Source organism: Mauremys mutica, chromosome 1, assembly GCF_020497125.1.
Source record: "Mauremys mutica isolate MM-2020 ecotype Southern chromosome 1, ASM2049712v1, whole genome shotgun sequence".
Lineage (NCBI taxonomy): Eukaryota > Metazoa > Chordata > Testudines > Geoemydidae > Mauremys > Mauremys mutica.
This window is the reverse complement of record NC_059072.1, coordinates 366,361,407-366,382,634: the sequence shown is the minus strand read 5'-3', so window position 1 is coordinate 366,382,634 and position 21,228 is coordinate 366,361,407. Positions and strand designations below refer to the sequence as shown.

General features: G+C 45.9%; 1 protein-coding gene across 1 annotated transcript; it reads left to right on the top strand.

Moving 5' to 3' along the window:
- Positions 1 to 19,541: 19,541 nt before the first annotated feature.
- On the top strand, positions 19,542 to 20,957 carry LOC123372689 (olfactory receptor 51E2-like). The gene has a single exon (XM_045021046.1). It carries the CDS (start codon positions 19,652 to 19,654, stop codon positions 20,597 to 20,599), a length of 948 nt encoding a protein of 315 aa, XP_044876981.1. The 5' UTR covers positions 19,542 to 19,651; the 3' UTR covers positions 20,600 to 20,957.
- Positions 20,958 to 21,228: the final 271 nt, after the last annotated feature.

Sequence of the window (21,228 nt, the reverse complement as noted above, 5' to 3'; positions counted from 1 at the left end):
GCCACTGGGGTGCCTCCTCCTCTCCCCCTTTACTTTTCTTCTTAAACAGTGTTTTAAACATTATAACTATGACACCTCGTGGTATCTCCCCACACGCTTTCCCTCACTTACACTTACTGTAACTAGTTCTACACATGGTATCTCCCCACGCATTCTTTTCCCCAACAAATGAGGAGTCACCCTTATTCAATTTAAAAAAAGACTCCCCCAACACTGTAAGACCCTGTCATGAATCCAGCACTCCTTAATATCTCCCCCACCCCCTGCAATTCTCCACCAAGTGTTAGAACCACAGCAGGGTCCTCCCTTTGGCGTGGGGGACCAGGAAGATACTGGACACAGTGTTGGTATATAATACTCTAAGTACTCTTTATTGCTTACAAAATTAACCTCATTCACTCCATATTCATACCCCAAACATATCACACCAGAGTCTGAAGATCAAAATAAAGTCTCAATGGCCAGTCGAGGTTCATTCTGATCACAAGATGCAGGGAGCGGACAGAAAGACCACATCTATAGCCAAACAGAGCTCTGGATCACTAAAAGACTCTAAATTGCAAATGTGCGACGCCTCCATTTATAATCCACTTTGTGATGTCATTCGTCTTTGTCTCTATTGTCTGGGCTATTCACCTACAACTCCAAGGAGTCATAGAATCATAGAATATCAGGACTGGAAGGGACCCCAGGAGGTATCTAGTCCAACCCCCTGCTCAAAGCAGGACCAACCCCAACTAAACCATCCCAGTCAGTCTGAGGCAGGCTGTCATGATCCAAGGTCTACCATTTCCTCCAATTCTTATAGCAGTCTAGCTGTTGTTTTTTCCTTATCTGCTAATTCTTCATATATTTCCTAGGGATATAACAAAGTTGTTTTGTACAAATCGATCTTGACCACTTGAAACCTTAAGTTCTGGCTTCAGTTGTCAACATGCAATGCACGTACTCATCTCAAGCACACTCCATCCACACTAGGCCTCAGTAGCATATAACATATCACATATATAATCCATATATCTATGTGTGTGTGTGTGTATGAGAGTCAGAGCAGCCTGCCCCAGATCTCTTTGGTCCTCGCCCAGTAGATGATGGGGTTTAGCATGGGGGGCACCAGGAGATACATGTTGGCAATGAGAACATGGAAGTGCAGGTCAACATTCTGGCCTAACTGGTGTGTGAGGGAGGAGACGAGACATGGGATGTAAAAGGCTGAGATGGAACAAAGATGGGAGCCGCAAGTCCCACAAGTCTTGAGCTGGGCGTCCTTTGTGGGAAGACTGAAGATGGCCCTAAAGATCTGGATATAGGACATGGTGATAAAAATCACATCCACACTGACCACCAAGATGGCCACAGAGAGACCGTGGTAACTACTGATGCAGATGTCACCACAGGCCAGCTTCACCTCGGCCATGTGCTCACAGTGTGTGTGTGGGGGGATGATGTTGGTTTGGCAATATGGCCAAGCCTCGCCAGCAAGACATAGGGCAGTACGACCATGCTGCTGTGCAGCACCATGGCCGGGCCAATCTTGGCCATCGCTAGGTGTGTCAGGATGGTGAAATGTCTCAGGGGATTGCAGATGGCCAAGTAGCGACCAATGCCATGGCCACGAGGATCCCAGACTCCATCACTGAGAAGCAGTGAATGAAGTACATTATGAGTGAGGCAGGCACTGAAATTGATCTCCCTGAAATTGAACTAGAAGATATGGGAAAAGCTGTGGATGTGTTATTCCTTGACTTTAGCAAAGCTTTTGATACGGTCTCCCACAGTATTCTTGCCAGCAAGTTAAAGAAGTATGGGCTGGATGAATGGACTATAAGGTGGGTAGAAAGCTGGCTAGATCATTGGGTTCAAGGGGTAGTGATCAAGGGCTTGATGTCTAGCGGGCAGCCGGTTTCAAGTGAAGTGCCCCAGGGGTTGATTCTGGGGCCAGTTTTGTTCAATATCTTCATTAATTATTTGGATGATGAGATGAATTTCACCCTCTGCAAGTTTGCAGATGGCACTAAGCTGGGTGGAGGGGTAGAAATGCTGGAGGGTAGGAATAGGGTCCAGAGTGACCTAGACAAATTGGAGGATTGGGCCAAAATAAATCTGATGAGGTTCAACAAGGACAAGTGCAGAGTCCTGCACTTAGGACGGAAGAATCCCATTCACTGCTACAGGCTGGGGACTGACTGGCTAAGCAGCAGTTCTGCAGAAAAGGACCTGTGGTATAGGCCTTTACTAGATGGAGATGGTAACACTGTTAATAGTAATACACACAGGGCAAAAATGTTCAGTAAACCTTTCTGTGCTGTATTTGGAAAGAAGCAGGATGATGCACTCAGGTCACACAAACTACTTTCCAGATCACTGGTAACTATGGAGGATGGTAAACAGCACCTACTAGGGATCAATATTTTTAAATCAGCAGCCCCAGATATTTCACATCCAAAGAGTCCTACAAGAGCTGTCTGTGGAGAGCTCTGCTCCGCTAAAGTTAATTTTTATAAATATTGGAAGATCAGAGATACCCAGTATTATGCAAATATTCAAAAAAGTGTGTCATGGGCATAAAATGCTCGGTAGCTTGACATCAGTCCTGGTCATAACAATGGAAATGTGGATAGGGGAATTAGTCAATAAAGTATTAAATGGTAGAACCACAATTTATGCAATTTTTAGGTGACAACAAACTCGGGTGATAAAGGGAACTGGGGAGATGTAATAGATTTAGACCTTTGCAAGTTGTTTGACCTCGTACCACATGACATTCAGATAAACTAACTAGTGATAGACAGTATCAGTAGAGCACTCATTAGATGGAGTGAGAACTGGCTAACTGATAGATCTCAGAAAGGAGATGTCCATAGGGAATCATCATCCTAAGTACCACTGATTTGAGCCTCTAGAGGCCTGGCTAATGGGCTGGAGTGAGGTGCCTATTTCCACGTGGGACTGTCAGCTGTGAGCGCTCTGCTGGCGTGAGGTGCCTAGGACAGGTCAGCGCTTTCACTGAGATTGGGCTTGCTTCCAGCTACAGCGTCGTTGAAGTCTGATCCCACCTATCGGCCGTCAGGACCACAACTTCCATCTCCCAGGTACATGTCTTGCTGTACCCTAGGGCAAGGCCTGTCTCCTTCTGAACTGCAACTTCCTGGCAGTCAGCAGCAGGGAAGGTCTCCTTGTTACAAGGTGGAACATCCCCCTCCCACAGGGAGATGATCACAGGACAGGAGCTGGCTCTATCCACCCCCTCCCGCAGGTACCTGCCTTGAGCCCTGGGGCTACAGGAACTAGATTTGACCATCCCTGCCCCCAACGGCCCATTTTCTATTGTTACAGATTAATTAAAGAGACACGTTCCTATTTCCCCACCAGCACATGTGACTTCACCCTCCTGATAGGATACAGCTATTCAGGCCTGCCTGCAAAGGCCTAGACTTTAAGAACTTAGGTGTATTTTTATCACTTAGCTAGTTACAGGGGTATAAAAACAAAGAATCAAAATCACAGTCCGCCTGTGTCTAGGCCTTCTCTCACTGCGACAGTCTGAGGCCTGGTTCTCAGGATAAGGCCTTTGGCTAAGCAGCAGAGGCAGCCATAAGCTGGGAAGTGAACGGTCACATCCTCACATCCCAAACCCGTCACACTGAAATAAGGTGGTATCGAGCTGTTAGGAATACAAGTGTGACGGGTTCGGTCACAGAGACCCCCTTGGGACTGTCACCTGATGTGCTGAGACGACCTCTGAGCCCGTTATACCTGCCAGTTTGAGCCTTCAGAACCCCGCTTGTTGAGCCAGATACGCAAATCTGCTGCAACACAGACCCAGGGTCTGACCCATACCCCCAAAGCACATTGTGAGTGGATTATTCATCTTGATGGCTCATCAATGAACACAATGGGCCATGAATCATAGAATCTCAGGGTTGGAAGGGACCTCAGGAGGTCATCTAGTCCAACCCCCTGCTCAAAGCAGGACCAAACCCAACTAAATCATCCCAGCCAGGGCTTTGTCAAGCCTGACCTTAAAAACCTCTAAGGAAGGAGATTCCACCACCTCCCTAGATAACCCATTCCAGTTCTTCACCACCCTACTAGTGAAAAAGCTTTTCCTAATATCCAACCTAAACCTCCCCCTCTGCAACTTGAGACCATTACTCCTTGTTCTGTCATCTGCCACCACTGAGAACAGTCTAGATCCATCCTCTTTGGAACCCCCTTTCAGGTAGTTGAAAGCAGCTATCAAATCCCCCCTCATTCTTCTCTTCTGCAGGCTAAACAATCCCAGTTCCCTCAGCCTCTCCTCATAAGTCATGTGTTCCAGCCCCCTAATCATTTTTGTTGCCCTCCGCTGGACTCTCTCCAATTTATCCACATCCTTCTTGTAGTGTGGGGCCCAAAACTGGACACAGTACTCCAGATGAGGCCTCACCAGTGCTGAATAGAGGGGAATGATCACATCCCTCGATCTGTTGGAAATGCCCCTACTTATACAACCCAAAATGCCATTAGCCTTCTTGGCAACAAGGGCACACTCATATTCAGCTTTTTGTCCACCGTAACCCCTAGGTCCTTTTCTGCAGAACTGCTGCCCAGCCATTCGGTCCCTAGTTTGTAGCAGTGCATGGGATTCTTCCGTCCTAAGTGCAGGACTCTGCACTTGTCCTTGTTGAACCTCATCATATTTCTTTTGGCCCAATCCTCTAATTTGTCTAGGTCCCTCTGTATCCTATCCCTACCCTCCAGCGTATCAACCACTCCTCCCAGTTTAGTGTCATCTGCAAACTTGCTAAGGGTGCAGTCCACACCATCCTCCAGATCATTAATGAAGATATTGAATAAAACCGGCCCCAGCACCGACCCTTGGGGCACCCCACTTGATACCGGCTGCCAACTAGACATGGAACCATTGATCACTACCCATTGAGCCCGACCACCTAGCCAGTTTTCTATCCACCTTACTGTCCATTCATCCAGCCCATACTTCGTTAACTTGCTGGCAAGAATATTGTGGGAGACTGTATCAAAAGCTTTGCTAAAGTCCAGAAATAGCACATCCACTGCTTTCCCCTCATCCACAGAGCCGGTTATCTCATCATAGAAGGCAATTAGGTTAGAAGCTTATCCCCACCTGATGGACTTCTAGCCAGAATATGGGTAATGGCCCCTGCTATGACTCATGGAAGCAGGCAATGTCATGTGACCAGCTCATGTGATGCTGGACTCCATCTTGTGCCCATACTTTTCCACTAACTGTGCTGAGGTCTTTGTTTAGGACAATCAAGTTCCCTCCACGTAGAAGAAGCTATAACATGGGAAAGTGAAACCAGCACTTGGCGTAACTCCCCGCACAACTCAACACCTGAAAATAGAGCTAGAAGAAAAAAGACTTTGACTGGGGAGGGTGTTCCAGTCTGCAATGAGAAAGCCTGGCCTATGTGTGGAAGATGGGTGAACTGTTTGTACCATCAGGGTGAGACACTGCTTGATTCATATCTTGTCTAGTTTAAAGAACTCCGATTGCATTTAGTTTATTTCTTAAGCAATGTACTTTGATCTATATACTTATTACTTATAATCACTTAACATATATCTTTGTAAAGTTAATAAATCTGATTTATTCATTTTTAACATTAAAACAGTGCATTAACAGGGACTGGTGCATTTTCCTCTCCACATTGAGGGAGGGGTGGACTGGGTAATAAACTTATACCTGTCAGAGGAATTCCCAAATGTGTCTTCCTGCAGTCTCTGAACTGCTGATAGCTTTAAATCCAAACACAAGCAAGAAAGCATCTGCGTTAATGCAAAATACCATGACCTGATAAAGGTAAAAGCCATTGCAATCTGGCCTGCCTATAGAACAAACACTGGAAAATATGGGGGTAATTCCTCTGTTTTGCCAGAAATCATCAAGGGTATTTATGAAGAAAGGGATATTCTTTATTCTACCAAAAGGGGTAGAAATATGTTCTTTTTGTCTTTCAGAGAACCAGGAGAAGCTGATACCAGCTCAAGAGCAACCCAAAATACCATGAATTTACATTCACAATAGAAATTGTGTTTTGTGATCTGGTTTCTTGTGTCGTTTTTCCGGTTGCTAGCACTGTTGTGTACCAAATGCTGCAGGGAAACCTCCCGAGGTAGCAGAGAACATATTGGGAGAAATTGGTTTTGGAGCAGGGATTATACATACTGTACACCTGGAGGTAATTAAGCTCTCTGTCCCAGCTACAGGACAGCCTAAGACAGAAACAAATGGCAGTGAAAACCCACCCTGCTATAGCTATGGGATGTACTGCAATGCAGATACTTGTTTTCTCCACCGTGGAATGCACAAAATGTTTTGGTAATATTAGGAAGCACTAGGGTTTTAATATGCTTGCTAAAGAAAAGGGAATGGTCATTGATTGATACTTATCAGTACAAATGGATGCAGTATGTTTCTAGCATAGTAAGGTCAGACCTTTTAATTGGAGGAAGTTGTTAAAATCGCACACCAACAGGCTCTGGAGGCAAAGATATGGAGAGTTAGCCCACTCCCCATATTGCACATGGGATCCTTCTGGCTATCCCGGACCTCGAGCCAGTGGGCTGGGGAGGGAGGGAAGCTATTGGACACCAGAGGTTGTACCAAGTGGACTCCTCAGAAGTGGGTATGCTTATCCATGCCTGTTGCTCCAAAGCCTTGTAATCACTAAGATCCTGTATATGGGATGAATTGGATAATGAGACCAAATTACTGTATAATGGTCAATGTGTATGTGTTAATTCCTGGGGAAAAGTGTTTTGGGAGGATGGAAATGTTAGCAATCTGCTAGTAAACAAATGTAAATGTAATGTAAGCACTGTGTTTACCAAGCTGTCATGGGATAAAAGGGAAGGTCCTTTCATGGATTGAGAACTGGTTAAAAGACAGGGAACAAAGGGTAGGAATTAATGATAAATTCTCAGAATGGAGAGGGGTAACTAGTGGTGTTCCCCAAGGGTCAGTCCTAGGACCAATCCTATTCAACTTGTTCATAAATGATCTGGAGAAAGGGGTAAACAGTGAGGTGGCAAAGTTTGCAGATGATACTAAACTGCTCAAGATAGTAAAGACCAAAGCAGACTGTGAAGAAGTTCAAAAAGATCTCACAAAACTAAGTAATTGAGCAACAAAATGGCACATGAAATTTAATGTAGATAAATGTAAAGTAATGCACATTGGAAAAAATAACCCCAACTATACATACAATATGATGGGGGCTAATTTAGCTACAACGAGCCAGGAAAAAGGTCTTGGAGTTATCGTGGATAGTTCTCTGAAGATGTCCATACAGTGTGCAGAGGCGGTCAAAAAAGCAAACAGGATGTTAGGAATCATTAAAAAGGGGATAGAAAATAAGACTGAGAATATATTATTGCCCTTATGTAAATCAATGGTACACCCACATCTCGAATACTGTGTACAGATGTGGTCTCCTCACCTCAAAAAAGATATTCTGACACTAGAAAAGGTTCAGAAAAAGGCAACTAAAATGATTAGGGGTTTGGAGAGGGTCCCATATGAGGAAAGATTAAAGAGGCTAGGACTCTTCAGCTTGGAAAAGAGGAGACTAAGGGGGGATATGATAGAGGTATATAAAATTATGAGTGATGTTGAGAAAGTGGATAAGGAAAAGTTATTTAATTATTCCCATAATACAAGAACTAGGGGTCACCATATGAAATTAATAGGCAGCACGTTTAAAAAAAATAAAAGGAAGTTCTTCTTCATGCAGCACACAGTCAACTTGTGGAACTACTTACCTGAGGAGGTTGTGAAGGCTAGGACTATAACAGCATTTAAAAGAGAACCAGATAAATTCATGGTGGCTAAGTCCATAAATGGCTATTAGCCAGGATGGGTAAGAATGGTGTCCCTAGCCTCTGTTCGTCAGAGGATGGAGATGGATGGCAGGAGAAAGATCACTTGATCATTGCCTGTTAGGTTCACTCCCTCTGGGGCACCTGGCATTGGCCACTGTCGGCAGACAGGTTACTGGGCTAGATGGACCTTTGGTCTGACCCGGTACGGCCGTTCTTATGTTCTAATAATCACATTTACTGTTTGCCACAACCAAAAAGGCTCAGCTTTGCCCAGTTGAGAAAGGAGCTCTGTGAAACCTGTGAAGCCGTAAAGACCACTTTAGATAAGGAAAAGGCCAAGCGTAAGGTGATTATCAGTAAAGACATCTGGGGATGGCAAATTAAAGACAAGGTAATGTTGCACTAGCTATATAAGGCGACCCACACTTTGGACATTAAGTGGGTGAGTCTGTACTGCATTGTAAATCTCATCTCCCCAGTAGTGTGCCAGCTTCAGCTACCAGGGAAATTAAAATGGGCTCATGCCAATCATATGTTTCTTCCTAAATTTCTGGTCATGGCATCCTGGGCCTCGGCTGTGGAGCAGCCACCTGCCTGGACCATGCTGGTTTCTAGCTATCCATGGGATTATTTGGATCATTATAATTTTGAGAAGGGAGAATACCTCCAAAGGCTCTCCCTGGCTCGAGCTGCTGATGGGGCACAAGGCACAGTGTGGTGCAAGGCTGGAGAGAAGGAGCTTTGGAGACAGTGCATAGTCCGGATAGACACGGCAGGGCCACAGCAAAATACTTGGTGGGTGGCCTCAAGCCTCCCCTGGATCCCATGGGGACAAACCCTGTTCCTCCTGTCATGGCCTGAAGTGGAAGTGGAATGGGAAGCCCCTTAGCAAGCAATAGCAATTCCTGATCTTGGGATGTAACATAGTTGCTGTAACCTCCTAAACCAGGCAAACAATGTCCTTGACGAAAGCCAGGAAGGGCTGTAACAGGACAACTAATTATTTAGAAAGTTTTTGTATGTGCCTCAGTTTCCCCATTCGGTGCATTTACATTGTCTCTTTCTTTTCCTTTTGCTTTGTTAACAGGACAAGGCAGTAGTAGCGAGAGCCCAGGGACACCCTGAGCAGGAGACGTGGGACCACTCTTGCTGCTTCGGGCCTGCAGAATTTGTTGGTGTGATACAATGTATGTATGGTGGCACATATCCATGGGAATCCTCAGGTGTCTGATGCTTTTGTCCTCCTTTGTTAATTTTACCACTGTTCAGAATTGGCCATGGTGGAAGAAAAGGTCAATTATCCACTGGGGGGGGGGCAATTGTGACTTAGCATCCTGAAAATATGGCATCACGTATTATCTGGGATTGGGTGGTCCATCGCGACGTGGGGGAGGTGGTTCCCCCTAATGACACGGCTAAAAGATACGTGCTGACTGCATCCCCAGGCTGTCAGCACATATGGATTGCAGAAGGCCACACCTGGTAGCTGTGGCCTATGGAGCCCCCTCAAATGATGTGTAAAGAAAAGGCAGTGCCAGGCCGCTTTTTTGAGATGGGTCATCACATCTGTTGGGAAGGGGAGGCATCAGGATATGCCCCCACTGCAGCACATCTGTTTATCAATACCTCAGCGTGTGTTTGGAGAGCCACCGACCCCAGGGTGCCTCTCAATTTTACTGTTAAGATTGCGAACACAAATTTTTTCAGTGCTTTGGCCTGTCGTTATGCAACAGACTGTTAATATCTCTAACTATGTTGTGTTTAATTTTTCATGGATTACACCCAATGTTTTCCTGCCCTTGATGCACACCTGGGAACAACTGACTGTATTCCAGACAGATGCCTCCTCCTTTACACTGTTTAATCTGGAGAAAGCTGCCATTTGACTCAGACATCTATAGAAACAGGCGGAGGTGCTATGCTATGCTACCGATGGAGCCAGAAGTCATTATTGGCTGGCGTATGCAATTGTTGCTGCCTTAACAATTTTGTGTATGTTATATTGCTGTTTATGTAGATGGCCAGCAGCAACCCCAGCCACTGTGTCAGAGGGAGGATGGAAACCTAAGTGGTGACCCATCACAACAAAATGTTGATTTGGGGTCAAGAGGGGGACTGTCACAGCCCAATGGCCCCCTCCCTCAGGCAGTCCCCTGGGAAGGCAGATCAGCACTGTATATTGCTAATGCTGTCGCAAGCATTGCAAAGCATCTTGGGGAGGGCTAAAGGGGTGTGAGTGGGGAATGGAAGATTCCTTTGCAGGAGTACGAGAGGCCAAGGGGAGGGGGGAAGCAGAGAACAGGTTAACTTGGTGCTTTAGCTAGCTCCGTGTGAAGATAAGACACTGGCCCTGGACCAAGGTCATGGGCTCAACGAGAAATCTACAGATGAGAAATCTACAGCTGCCCAGTCGTGAGAAGAGGAGAACTAAGTGGAGCAGAGCTGCAAAGATAGCAGCGAAAACAAAGCGAATGAGGCGGCGACGGTGAAGGCCAACAGATGGGAAAACAAATTCTCTGAGGCCAGTGTGTTTTGGGCAGCCGAGAAGGCCACAGCAAGCCGATTGGGACTGGTACAAAGAGCACCAGGCACAGAGGGCCCTGGATGACGACACCCCCAAAGAAACCCAGGACTTAAAAAACCCTCCTGAGAGCTGAAGCAATTTGGAGAGCACAGCAGATTCTCGGACAGCCTGGGCCTAGGACAGCACTCCCGTCCACCTTACCCCTTCTTCTTCTGATGTTACACCCAGACCTGGCCAGCTTGGGTCATGCGTATGTGAGTATGAAAATGGGTTAGGGCCTGGGGGCATTAACGCTTTCTTTCTTCCCCTGAGTGACGTGGGAGTGCTCTCAGCATTCTCTGCTGTTATTTTATTATTTTATCAATAAATCTTTAATATTTAGACCCTTGGTGTGCCTCATCATCTCCTCCCCTAAAGATCCTATGACCACAGCCTGATCAACTGTGGTCCTGGGTGGATTGGTAAGGAAAATCTGTCACAGTGGAAAGCAGGGTTCCACTTTACCCCATTCCTCTAATCCCTGGCCCAAATCTCCTCTCAAAACAGAAGAGCCCGGAAGGTGCTATCACTGTGATTCCACTGATCACATGAGGAATAAAGGCCCTGTGCTGGAGGGAAACAGGCAGATGATAGCACATGTGAATGCTGCAACCCTGAGCACAGAAGCCCCTCAGGCACTTGTCATGTATCATAAACACATCCAGATTGCAGCTTAGCAAGGGAATAACACAGTGCTAGGGAGCACAGGAATTGTGTCCCGGAGGGGAGCTCACAGAAGGGTGATGGAATCATATAAAGAACCGAAGAAGAGGGGAGAGTTCCTTTAACACTGAAGCAGGAGGCAACAGCCCCTTAGGAAGGAAGGGGACAGGAGAGGGAGGTTGAGCACTTCCTAGTGAGACAACTGTCCAGACTGTTAGCTGTGAGCCCTTCATGGCTGAGCAGGGGACAGGTGCACAATAGAGAGTATAGGGGGTTTTATCTAGGAGGGCCCACAGAATGAAAGTGGGGGAGGAAGAGCAGGAGAACAGGACTGTCTCCTCACTGATCATATGGGGGAGGGTGCCCAGGACAGAATGCCCGGTTCAGTACCTGCGCACCCAAGCACCGAATCTCTGCGTCAGCCTTTGAGAGGGGACTGTGTCACTGACCTCCTGGAGGGGATCAGTCACACAACTGAGCTCTCAGCGATAGAGAGAGGGATGACGGAGGGTAACCCAATCCAGGTCCTGATTTTGCAGGACTTTGTTCCTGGAGTGCTTGTGAAAGCTAACGCTCTCTCTCTGTAGACCCTACTGAAGAGACAATTGTTTGTGAGAATGCTAATGGCCCACCAGACAGAGGGGAGGAGTTAATTCCCTGCACTGGCAAGACACGGAAAGCAGATATGAAAGGGCTGCTGAGAAAAGACACACCCCTGAGCCCAGACAGCACAGCTCACAACCCTCTAGGAAACGGGGGGGAGAAGGTCCCAGTGCTTGCAGTGGAGATCGCAGGGAAAGCCCAATGGGAGGAGGCTCACCACCTCATGGCAGTGATGAATACCTGTACTGACTTATCACTAGCTGGAAAAACACAATGGTTAACAATGGTGCACAGATACAAAGAGAGGTTTTCTAGTGACCCAGAGAAGGCACTTGCTGGCTTTTGAGATCACTAGGCTGATCTACAAAGCATTAAAAGGTACCCAGAGCTTTGGAAGTACGCTGTGGCTAACACTACACTGTTTGCAATACTTGGGAGTTGGATGTTCCAAACCTACAGAGGGCTCTGGGCACTCTGCCTCCGCATTAGTCAGTGACTACCACTCCTGCAGTAAACTAAGGGGCAAGGTGTGACTCTCTGTGCCCCAAAGCAACGTCCTGGAACCCCCATACTTACCAGTCATATGATTATGAGGTGTTTTATATAAAGTATGTCATGTAAGCTATAATGTGCTGAATGTGATTACCCTAGTTGTATGTATGGGTCTATTATTTTACCTGAAGTTATGAATATTGCCTATGTACCAATATTTCAAATGTGTTTGCTCCTGGGTAATGCCCACAATGTAGTTTACCTCCAGTCTAGCCAGAACATTGTGGATGAAGCATTCAAGGTACTGGCCCAGTAAGAAACACAGGAGGCTTTAGAAGAAGCTTATCACCCCCTGATCGACTTTTCTCTGAACGTTGTATCCAGGATATGGGTCATAGCCCCTGCTATGACTCACCGATACAGGCAAGGGCATGTGACCAGCTCATGTGACACTGAACTCCAGTTTGTGGGAAGCGTCATCATCACCTGGCTTCTCTCCCCGCACAACTCCACACCTGGAAACACCTTAGGAACAAGCACTGAACTGGGGATGTTGTCCCAAGCTGAAGGGATTTCTAGTCTGTTTATGGAAGATTTCTGGACTGTTTGTATCATCCAGGTGAGACACTTCTTGATTCAAAGCCTGTCTAGTGTACAGAACTTAGATTGTGATATTTTTTCTTAGTAACCAATTTTAATCTGTTCGCTATAACTTAAAATGACTTAAAATCTATCTTTCTGTACTTAGTAAATTTGTTTTATAGATATTTTCTTACCTAAAACAGTGTGTTGTTTGAAATGCAAAAGTGAAATCTGCTCAGGAACAGCGGCTGGTGCATTGTCCTCTCCACATTGAGGGAGGACTGGACCGAGTAATAAACTTACACTGGTCAAGCTTCTGACAAGGGCAAGACGATTCAGCTCTGGCGTCATAGCCTGGGGAGCTGGGGGGAACTGGCAGGAGCCTCTCTATTGCTGGTTCATGAGTGGCTAGTGAAACCATTCATGTAACTGCAGCTGGGTGTGCCTCTGTCTGTGTGTGGCTGTGTAAGTGCAAGACCTGGAGAGGATTGCAGCTTGGCACAGCCTTATAGTGTGAGAGGGGCCCAGATTGTTATGCCAAAAGGCTTGGCAGTACTTCAGTTCCAGTTTGCATCCTGAGGAGTCCGTCACACCCACCCAACAAACAGGCCCTGATAAAGCAAGAGTCCATTTCCCTCTTGTAATGCACTCAGTGTGACGTTCCCCTCCGGTGTTATCCAGACCAGTGATCTGCTAGGTCACTCCAATCCTTGTTTCTGGAACCCAGCCTTACCCTGCTCTGCTGTGAGAACCCCCACTCCCGGGCTGTTCACACACAGCCTTTGCCATGTAAGCTGCTGCTTGGATTGTGTGACCGAATGACACTAGCCAATATCTCTGCTCCAAGACATAGCCCTAGGAACCTCCTTCTTGCAGTGTCCAGTTATGCCCGCTGGATACTGCAAGTTTCTATGAGTTTGTCAATTTAACAATGAAATGTATATGTACCAGCTTTGTTATCCCAAGGGGCGTCTCTCCCACATTTCAAACCAAACACGCTGCTTCAGGTAGAATAAACAAACAATATTTTAAACTATGAAAGATAGATTTTAAGTGATTATACGTCAAAGCGTAACAAGTCGGATTTAGTGAAATTAAAATAAAAGATAAGCACGCAGTCTAAGCTCTCAACCCTATTAGACTGGGCAACATCGAGATGAAGCAGTTTTTCTCACCCCACTGGATATTGCAGGCCTTAATATACAGGTTTGATCCTTAAACCTGGGCCAATCTCCCCTGTTGGAGTCTTGTCTTCTCAGTGTCTTGGTTGCTTGCAGCATAGGTGGGACCGGAGAAGGGGCCTGTATGTGTCCACTCTGCCTCTTTTATACCCTCAGTCCATGTGCTGGGAGAACACAAGTCCAGGCATGTCTGGAGGCACTGCTCAGTCTCCAGGCAAGATTCCTTGCTGGAGAATGGCTGGTGATGGATTGTTTGGCACCCTGTCCAGGCGTTGGTTAATTTGTTTGCTGTTGCTGCTGGGGAGCTAATATCTGGCTGAATCCCGAACTTACAGCATGTTTTAGTGACCATCACGCAACACAATTCTCACAACTTCATATGCATTAATGATACACATATATGGATAGAGAAATGACTTTCATCAGATCATAACCTTTCCCCTGATACCTTACAAGACGTGCTTTATACATAAGATCACTATTATATGAAAATGAGGAATATGGGGGTTGCAGTATGCTCCCTCCCACACTCAGTTACTGACATAGAGAGAGTGCTTATGGTGGTTATGCCAAGGAAGTCCAGACTTCTGGGTTCTGTCGGTCATTCTCTGTGTGACTTTGCTCAAGTCACCTCTCCCTGTGCCTCAGTTTACCTATATGTATTATGGGGCTATGTTCGTGGTGACTTTCCTTTGCTAGGTGTGTTGAAGACCCTTTAATGAAAATTGCTACACTCTATGATCATAGTTACTGATGAGAATTACTGATCTCTGATCCTTAGCGACAACCGCATGTGCCCATAGAAATTATTTGTGCCTCCTGCGCATTTACAGGGTATTAGACCCTATGCAGATCTAGGCATTATCCCTAGTTGTCTTATTAATCAACTGTAATTTTCAAATATACACAAATACACAGAGCAATTAAAGTCTGTTTGACTCATCTCCCTTTGGGAAGGTCCTAATTACTTTTTACTCCTAAAGCTGGACCAATAGCACAGAAGTGCAGACAGGGAAAGAAAGGCACTTGCTAGAGTGTCTCCGTTGTCCAGCCTGTTTACATCCAGATGCCACGTCTCCCCTAGAGGCTGAGCGAACCCCACTGGGATTGCACAGAGCTATATTATAAACAGTGCACACCCCTGTCAGCTCTCAGTGTGGGATGTTGCTGCAGATGCTGGAGTGAGAGAGGTGTGGGACACGGCTACCTGAGGGGGTTTCCCAGGGAAGACACGTCCATCTCAGAATCCACAGGTACACATCTCTTGCTGTTCGACAAACCCAGTGCAATATGGGCGTGATGGGATAGAGAATAGGTCTGGGGTCCTTTCCACTCTGCTAAGACATTAAACATCCCAGGGCCCTTGCCAGAGGAGATGAGTTTGCTCCAGTATCATTGGGCCAAAATGTGCCTCTTTGCTGTGCCTCCAATCCCTGGCTGATGGCCTCTAGCCCCAGCGTGGCTGTGTTTCATTGGCACAGTGCATACGTCATGGTGAAAGGTGTTCGCAGATGCCCATGTCAAGGCCAAATTCAGAGGCCGTGACCAGTAGATTGCTCAGGCCCCACTGGGGGAAAAATCCCCTTGGAGTGAGAAATGAGTAAAAATTAATCTTCCGACTCTTCACCTCCTCCTCTTGCAATGTAGGTTTCTGGCTGCTAATAGGGGGTGGGACGGGGAGGAGGAGGAGCTGTTAGCTGATGTTTATCTGCTGTAAAGCACGGACTCCTCCCTGGAACAGTTATATGATTTTTTCAACCTGGACAAGACATATCTTCTCCTAGCTTCATTTGATAAATCGGCCCAACCATTCTGCCTGAAACTTTCAAAACACAATTAATCCAGATGTAGACACCCAGCGTGAGAAATTTCAGTCCAAATGGTAAATGTTTGGCAAACCTATAAGCAACTGAAAATGTGCTCTCCAAATTGAAGGTGTCCGATAGTCTTAACTAACGGTGGTGCCAGCAATACCTGTAATGCTCAATCCATTTCTGCATCCCATTCAGATAAGCTCTTTGCTCCAACAATGTCTGTGGCAAGGAGATCCACAGGCCAAACGTGTATTATGTATCAATGGAATTGAATGTTCCCTTGTTCAAGTGTTGTGAGGGACAGTACATAGAAATGCCTGATCTACTTTCTTTATCTATAGATTCATAGGATGTAAGGCCAGAAGGGACCATCTGATCATCCAATCTGAATTCCTGTATGACACAGGCCATTAAATTTCACCGTTTACCCCTGTATTGAGCTCAATAACTTGTGTTTGACTAAACCTGGTCTACACTCGGATTTTACATCATGAAATCAGAGAGCCACAGGGTGAGAAGGGACCACAAGGGTCATCTACTCTAACCTGCTGCCAAGATGCCAGATTTGTTCTGTCTAAATCATCGCAGAGAGATGGCTATCTACCCTCCTTTGGAAAACCTCCTGTGAAGGAGTTTCCACAAGATCCCGAGGCGTCTGTTCCATTGTCCTCCTGTTCTTACAGTTAGGATTTTTTTTTCCTGAGATTTCATCTAAATCTGCTATGCTGAAGTTTCAACCCAGCGCCTCTTGTCCTGCCCTCAGTGGCAAGAGAGAACAACTTTTCTCCATCTTTTTTATGGCAGCCTTTCAATATCTGAAAACCACTGTCATGTGGCCCCTTAATCTCCTCTTTTCCAAACTAAGCATACCCAGTTCCTTCAGCCTTTGCTCATATGCCTCGTATTCCATCCTTTCAATCATTCTTGTCTCTCACCTCTGAATCCTTTCCAATTTCCCTAAATCCTTCTTATACATTGGAGACCCAAACGGGACACAGTACTCCAACTGAGGCCTAAACAGCACTGAGTAGAGCGGTCCTATCACCTCCCATGCCTTTCATGATATGCATCTGGTAACGCAATGGAAAATTGCATTTGCTTTTATTTCAATAGCAAAAAAAATGACATCCCTGAGAGATGTAGCTATATCAACCTAACACTGGTGTCGACAGCATGAGGTCTACCGAAGAATTCTTCATCAACCTAGCTACCACCTCTCAGGGGGGTGGGTTACCTACACTGATGGGGAACCCCTGCGATAGGGGTAAGTAGTGTCTACACTGAAGCGCTACGGCAGTGCCACTATACAGTTTTAAGTGTAGACAAGCCCACAAGCAGATTTTCCAGAAACACATCCAGTCTGGATCTCCAGCAATCGGGAGTTGGAGAATCCACCACTTCCCTTCGCAATTTATTCCAAAGTTTATTTACCCTCAGAGCTAAACATTGAGCCCTTATTTCCAACTGGAATTGGTCTGGCTTCAGCCTCCAGCCATTGGGCCTTGCTCTGCCTTTCTCCACTAGATTACAGAGCCCTTTACTGCTCAAGGTTTTCTCCCCATGTAAGTCTCTGCTTGATCGTCTTTTGCATAAGATAAATAGATGAAGCTCCTTAGGTCTCTCTCCCTATCTGGCATTTTCTTCAGCCTCAAATCATTTTAGTGGCTCTTTTTTGGACCCTCTCAAATTTTTCAACATCCTTTTTATAATGTGGACCTCAGAACTGGATGCCATGTGCAGAGGTAAAATCCTTCCCCTGCTCCAACTCACCACTCCCCTGTTTATGTATCCAAGCCCTAGTCCGGGGGTCTGGCCTGAATTCCCTGTTCCGAAAGAAAAATTTTGCATTTGACTGTATTAAAATATGTTTTGTTTGTTACGGCCCAGATCATCAAACACTCTAGATCTATCGGTATGCCTGCCCTGGCCTCCTCACTGGAACCACTCTGCCAATCTTGTGTGGTCTGCAAATTTTATGGGCAGCGATTTTCTATTTGTTTCCACATCCTTCATGAAAATATTGAATAGCATCCGACCTAGAACTGATCCCTGCACAACCCCACTAGAAACAGCCCTATTCACTGGCAATGACTCATTGACAATGGCTTTCTGAGATCTATCAATTAGACAGATTTTTGTGCATTTGACATGTGCTCTAGTGATATTGTAGACTCTTCATATTTTTATCTGAATTTTTTCCCCTACTGATGCAAATGCCTCAGAGAAATCAAAGTCTATTTCATCTGCGCAGTTTCCTTGATCAAGCAAACATGTCCTCTCATTAAAGGATGAAATTGGGCTTATTCGACAAGACTTGTTTTTCATACACCCTTTTGTTGCATGGCATTAATTATTCCTGGCATTTTTTTTTAACTAATCCCATAGCAGCTTTTCTATTCTTTCCTAACTTCATCAAATCTTTTCTTAAAACTTTCCTTTTTAAAAATAGGTTATATTTAACACAGAACTCTCCTGTATTTGCCTCTTCTTCTTCTTCTTTTTTTTTGGGGAGGGGGAGGGGGGGCTTTCTGCTGCCTGATTGTGTATTTCTTGTTTTGATTGAGGTGTATGGTTGATCGGTCAGTTGGTATCTCTGGTGTTTGTAACACTAAGGTTCTACTGTAGATGCTGTTTAATATCCTCCTTGACGGCTATTGGCCTGGAAAGTATTTAATCATCTGTTGTGGTGATTCTATCAAATGCAGAACAAAAAGATTTCTTGAACACATCTACCTTCTATGAATATTAAAAAGTTTCCTTTCTACCTCTAAGAATTGGCTTAAATCTTTTCTAGCATTGCTTTCTATTACTTTCTATTTCTATTTCTAGGCCTATACCTTTTCTAATATTTCTATTTTCTTAATATACTTAACAACCTCCCTTTTGTGATCCTCCTGGTGCGCATGCCTCAGCTCCTTTACATTTTCTGTGCACTGCAGTGTGTCCTGATCACAGCTCTTTTCCCACAAGCTACATTAAATCTGCCCGTACGTATTGACATTCCTATGGCTGAAGCACGGTTGGGACTGCACGGCCTCCTCTCCTCAAATACTGAGCAGATTCAGCAGCTCCACAGTGGCTGAAGCAGGAGAGCATTTGCTGTGTGGAGCCACCATGGCCACCTGGGAAGATGTGATGTGAGCTCTGCATGCTGAGCAAGCAGGAAGGGGAGTTTCAAAATTCCCAGTCCTTTGAAGGGGGAGGGACTAAAGTGTTTACCTCAATGCAGGGCAGAGGAGTTGAAATTGTTGACCAGAGCGGTCAGGTTAGGTAATGTGGGACACCTTCCGGAGGCCAATTACAGAGATAAAATCAAGCACAAGTTTCTACACTGGCACTTCAGTGACAAGCCTTTTGAGTTAAAAGCCTTACAACTCTTGTCAAGGTGATTTTATTATTTCACTGAAACTGTGGAGTTCCGTCATCAAAAGTGGCTCTGTAGTGTATACACCTCCTCTGTTTCTTTGCCAAAAGCTCCTTTTTGGCAGAAACCTTGGCAGTGTAGACAAGGCCTAAGGAATAATGATGAATAGTGAGTAACCACACTTACATTTACTGCTGGGGCCTATTAAAGGTTCCCCCACGACGATGTGTTGGAATTATTGAGGCAGGGATGGCCATAACATATGGAATTGGTATTACTAAGGTCATGTGTTCATAATTCATTAATCTGAATAATGAAAATATCATTTTTCAGTGTGTGAAATGCGACCAATGGGCTTCACCCATGAGAACAGCCTCCAGGAGTGCATGTAGGGTCTCATATTTTAACATTGTCTCTCCATCCAGGCACTTGTACTGCAACCATCACCCTAGACCCTGGGTGCATACAGGAAGTCAGGAGAACATACGGTACGAGCAGGAGACACTGTTCTACCTTAGAGTTGGACACCTTCTCCCTCTCCATGTCAGATTCCAACACAACCGACTTCACCAACCCCTCCATCTTCATCCTGCTGGGTGTTCCTGGCCTGGAGGTGGCACATGTCTGGATCTCCATCCCCTTCTGCACCATGTACGCCATAGCCATCCTGGGGAACTGCATCATCCTGTTCATTGTGAAGACAGAGCCGAGCCTCCATGGGCCCATGTACTATTTCCTCTGCATGCTGGCCATCACCGACCTGGTCCTGTCTACGTCCATCCTGCCCAAAATGCTGAGCATCTTCTGGTTCAATTCCAGGGAGATCGATTTCAGTGCCTGCCTCACCCAGATGTACTTCATTCACTGCATCTTAGGGATGGAGTCTGGGATCCTCGTAGCCATGGCTTTGGATCGCTACGTGGCAATATGCCATCCCCTGAGATATTCCACCATCCTGACAAACCCCGTTGTGGCCAAGATTGTCCTGGCCGTAGTGCTGCGTGGCGGCACGGTTGTACTGCCCTTTCCCATCCTGGCTAGCCAGTGGCCATATTGCACAACCAACATCATCCCCAAGCCATACTGCATGCATATGGCCATGGTGAAGCTGGCCTGCGCCGACACCCGCTTCAGTAGTTACTACGGCCTCTTTGCGCAATTCTGTGTGAATGGTCTGGATATGTTTTTTATCGCCCTGTCCTATATCCAGATCCTCAGGGCCATCTTCAGCCTCCCCACAAAGGATGCCCAAGTCAAGACTTTTGGGACCTGCATCTCCCACCTCTTTGTTATTTTAGCCTTTTACATCCCTGGTGTCTTCTTCTCCCTCATGTACCGGTTTAGCCAGAATGTGCCTGGGCATTTCTATGCTTTCATTGGCAATGTATATATTTTGATTCCCCCTGTGCTAAACCCCATCATCTATGGAGTTAGGACCAAACAGATCCAGGACAGGCTGCTCCGGCTTTTTATACATAAAGGGGCCTAAAGTTTTCTCAAGGTGCTCTTACTCTGAGACTGAGCTCCATGCAGAGTTCGCTGGTGACATGGTGCTGAGCCCTCTTCCCTGAATCACTGACTGGAAAGTCAAAGTGACATTGATTGAATTAAATCCTTTCCTGGCCTTACTGTGCTGTGTCAGAGGGAGCTCACTACCTTACAGGATTTCAATGTTTGTAATTGCTGGTAACTGGACTCCAGGGGCCACCTGCCCTCCCCCGCCATTCCCCAAGGTCCTGCCCCCTGCCCTGCCTCTTTCCACAAGGCCCGTCCCCCAGTCCCAGATAACACCAGGGGAATGTCACAATTACCCAGGCCACCCCTCCTTTGATGTGGAGAGCACACATGGCAACCTCTTTAACCTGAGCTGAGATTTACCAAGCACTTGAACCAAAACACATGTTTTAGGTAAAATATAAATCAAATGTATTAACTACAGACGATAGATTGGAAATGATTATAAGCAGCAGCATAAAGGTCAGAATTAGTTATGAAAGAAACAAAAATAAAAACAAAATACTATATAAAAATAAAGTGCTGATCAAATGGGAGAGGCTGGCTGGTGTCATTCGGTTGCACAATCCAAGCAGCAGTTTGCATGGCAGAGGCTGTGCAGGA